Source organism: Callorhinchus milii, unplaced genomic scaffold (assembly GCF_018977255.1).
Source record: "Callorhinchus milii isolate IMCB2004 unplaced genomic scaffold, IMCB_Cmil_1.0 Scaffold22, whole genome shotgun sequence".
In the NCBI taxonomy this organism is placed as follows: Eukaryota; Metazoa; Chordata; class Chondrichthyes; order Chimaeriformes; family Callorhinchidae; genus Callorhinchus; species Callorhinchus milii.
Window position 1 is genome coordinate 3,788,220 of NW_024704763.1, and position 4,138 is coordinate 3,792,357.

The window sequence follows — 4,138 nt, forward strand, 5'->3', positions numbered from 1 at the left end:
TCATCACTACATTTTATAATAAATCTGTGAAGTGCTTTGAGACATTCTCCCAATATGAAGGTACTTGCTAGAAATATTGTTATTATTATTTAAGGCAATGTTACATTTACCTGTGACTTCTTTGACAAAATGGTTTGTCATGTACATCTCCTTCCATATAATATTCTGTATTCAAAATGTTTTTTGTCACTGTGTTCTTCACAGGAGACTGTATTCAGAAGAATTATTCCTTTTAATAGTAAGAACAAAATCTGAAATAGAATGATTGGGTTCTAATTTGTGCTATTTCTTAAAGGGAGCTCTTAATAAGGAATTCACATCACACACGTCGAGGCTCCATAAAGTAACTGGAAGTACAGTACATTATGTGAAAATCTGAGCTTTGTTACAACCTACTTCCAGAGTGGAATTCCCACGGCAGTCGTTACTAAGAAATTCCGAGAAGCAATAGCACCAATTAGTCACCCTATAATTTTTAACAAAAAAAACCCAAATAATTCATCTTGTCAATGAGGATTAATGAGACTTCAAAACAAATTAAAATATTAGGAGATTAGAATTAGAATGCGAGATAATTTAAAAAAAAATTGATCCAAGATACCACCCAACATTAGATAAGTTAGTTATTAATATATTAAATACCACGAATTACAATCACTCAGATTAAATAGAATGACCAACAACACTGTAGAAATTAGGGAGCTGTGTTTACCATTTCAATATTGTTGCAACATTTGGCAGTTTGATTCACAGAGAACAGCACTCTTTGGGATTAATCCAGTTAAATTTTCACCTCTAAGATACGGTTTAATAATAATAACAACTTGCAGTTGCACAAATCATCTAAAAACACATTAGAAAATATGATTGATCGTAAAATAAATGTAAAAAGTACAGAGGTGATGCTGTTTTTTGTCTCGGAGGTTAAGCAATGAGTACATTTTCCGAAGGTAATTTCATAGGCATATGCTTAATTGGTTTGAAGGAGAAATCAAGTTTCTAAGCGAGACATCCTGACAGAACTACCAACTGAAGGTTCATTGACCACGGCCAGTAATCAGGTCCCTTGGAGATTCTTGTTAATGTCTAAAACTTGGGCAATCAGAGAAAAGTCCAGAAATCTCTTGACTTCTTTCGACTGCAGAACCAATCACACCGCAATCCACGTTCATTGGCTACCCCCAGCTGTTGAGCCAGGCAGATCGTCTCCTATATAAGGACATCTTCCCTTGTGCAGATCACACGCTACTCCTTACAGAAGGTGGAGGTTCAGCACCATGGAAAGCTGCAACATGTTGGGGCTCCTCCTCTGTGTGAGTGTGCTCCTGCTCCTCTGCCAGGGGCAATCGTCTAGAGAGCTTAGCTCAGCAGAAGACTATCCGGCCAAAACTCCCAACGCCTCTACTGAGAAGGAACTGGTCAGTCAACTTCATCTTACCTTCTTCCACTTTAAAAAACAAATATAATACGGAGCGATCGTCTGTCTGATCTTAACATTTATTTGTATCATGTTTTCTCTAGGTGGCCTCTCTTCCAATGTCTTACCCCAACATAATTATTCCAAGTAACTTAATTTCAGCTGTTTTTTTCCTTCTGTTTGAAAGTTTCGTCTGAATGAGGCTAACAATCTAAAGAGTTTCAGAGAGTATATTTGTGACAAGTTCTTTTCTCAAACCTTTTTTTTAAAAAAATCGTATTTATTTCACAACAGTTTAGTAAATTAATCCATCAATTGGATTGTGTTGTAGAAACTTTATTTATGATGACATGCTTTTGAACCATATTGATTGGGAAATAATAGACATTTGAGCCCGATGTTGATTTAAATTTTTTTTTGCACACATTTAAAATAATAATGTGAGTTAGTTAAGTGTTTGAGAAACAAATGATTTTACTTGGATAGACTGTGACTTCTGATACAAATAAGTGTCTTGAAATCAGGAAACTAAAACATTGAGACACCTCGTTCATATAAGAGATGCAATGTAAACTATTGTACATGGTTTCAAAATGGATATTAAGAATATTTTCCCTGATGTGAAATTTAAAGAGTGGAATATATTCAGATGGTGTAAATGTTTTTAAAGTTTGAAATACGTGGTTAGTGCAGGAACATTTCTTTACTGTTATGGAGAGAAACGCATTTTATTTTACCATTGATAATGGAGAATAAACGGTTTAGAAAATGCAAGGTTTTTCTTAAAATAATTTTTTAAAATCTGATTTCTCGATAGTTTGAAGCAGTGGAAGAAATATTGGGCAAACTCCACAACGCTATATCCCCGTCTTATGAGAAGAAAGCTGGGCAGATCCCTAAGGTGAGTTCCAGGCAAAATTAGCCTCTTGTTATTTTCCAAAAGAATAAAACTGGCACTTTGAGGACAAGGTATTAAGCTACAATATATTCTACACCAAGAAATATTTACCAATAGATGCTTACAGCTGTTTGTTACCCACAATCTATTATCTATTTATAAGCTGCCCCAATGTATTTCATACACTAGAAATTGATTTCCTATCTATTCTTACCAGCCATATGTGCTTTTGAGTATGGATACCCATGATAATTAGGTTCATAGATTCAAACATTCTGCATTCCTTGTGGGATGTTTGCCTCTTGCACAATAAACCATACACAGAAGTTAGCCTTTAACCCACCTCTAGTAAAGAAAGTATACCTTAACACTTCATTCTCAAGTATCCATACAGCAATGTAGATAGTCAAAATGTCTTACTTGAGACTGAGGACATAGATTTAAGAGATTTTTTGAGAAGCATTGACTCTTTTTAAAGATATTAAGCGACAAGGAGGTACTTATATGAAGACTGTTGGAAATGTTACCTTAACAATAGTCTAGATACTATTTTCCGTTTTATCTCTTTCAATAGTTATGGGTTACAGTCCTTCTCTGCCTTTCTTTTTCATGTATTTTATACTCAATTGCCCTTTCAGTCATCTGAATGTACTCAGGAACAACATACAGATATTGAATTTAGTGCAAACTTTGAGCACATATTTGAAGAAGTTTATCCAGGAAAGGGTGTGTGGTTGGGAGGCTTGGCTGTTTTCCCATCTCTCCTTTTCCTCTCCTAAATGTGTTGCAGTATATTTCCATGGGTGCCAGCAGCTCTTTGGTATCTCACCAAAGTGGTCACCTGTGAGCGTAGACAGAATGCTACTCGACTATGAAGAACATCATATTCTCCTATTCTCAAACAATGTCTACACACTGCACTTTCCAGCTTGGCAACAATTATTTTTGTTTTATCTCACCTTCTCTCCTCTACTTTCTAACATTGATGGTGTCTGACACTGAGCCTTGGTCCTTCATTCAAGTCAGTTAGTAAAATGAGAAAATATAAATCGTTGAAAATTATATTTAATATTGTCCCTCAAATAATGCTATGTAAAGCGGGCGCAAAAGAGGGCTGAAATGCAAGGTAATCTGACTGAATTCTACTTTTCTACTTATTACAAATTAATAATATTTGATTATATTGATTTTTAGTGTGATATTGGGGACAGATGTGCGATTAAACAAGGTCCAAGAATTGGCAAGCTGTGCGATTGTGCTCGAGGCACTACCTGTAACTCCTTCCTCCTCAAATGTATCTGATGAAACAGATGACTTTTGAATGCAAGAGAAGATCTTCAAGATGGACAATGCAACTCGTCCACATATTTAATATGAAACTAATGTACATTGAAACTGACAACGTGCCATCCATTCTTGTGCAAATAATATTGTGCTGATGTGACTTATGCCACTTTTATGGAGAGAAACATATTTTATTCTACCATTGGAACAAATGTAACTATTTCATGCCTAATAAAGTACTACCTGTGCCTGCCTTGCATTATTTAGATTGGATGTTACCCATGTCGGTCAGGATCTGCATTAGGGAAATTAACATAAGACATCATTTTTTTTGTTTGAATATTATACCTAAAATATCTTTCAAAACACTCAGAAGTTTATGTTTGCAGTAGCTTGTGAGCTTTAGACTTAAATATTAGCTACCTTATTGCATTTCGCATTGAATTGGCATCCACTTGTAAGATGTATTCTTTCTGAGGTTACAATTAGCCATTAATTACGTATGGTGCCTTGAAGAGAGTCATGGGAGGGTAATGAGC

The 4,138-nt window shown here is 35.3% G+C and overlaps 1 protein-coding gene across 1 annotated transcript; it reads left to right on the forward strand.

Moving 5' to 3' along the window:
* The first annotated feature begins 1,246 nt into the window (after positions 1-1,246).
* LOC103188401 (cocaine- and amphetamine-regulated transcript protein) lies at positions 1,247-3,841 on the forward strand. The gene is made up of 3 exons (XM_007908392.2): positions 1,247-1,418; positions 2,235-2,318; positions 3,510-3,841. Exons 1-3 carry the CDS (start codon positions 1,278-1,280, stop codon positions 3,615-3,617), a joined length of 333 nt encoding a protein of 110 aa, XP_007906583.2. The 5' UTR covers positions 1,247-1,277; the 3' UTR covers positions 3,618-3,841.
* Positions 3,842-4,138: the final 297 nt, after the last annotated feature.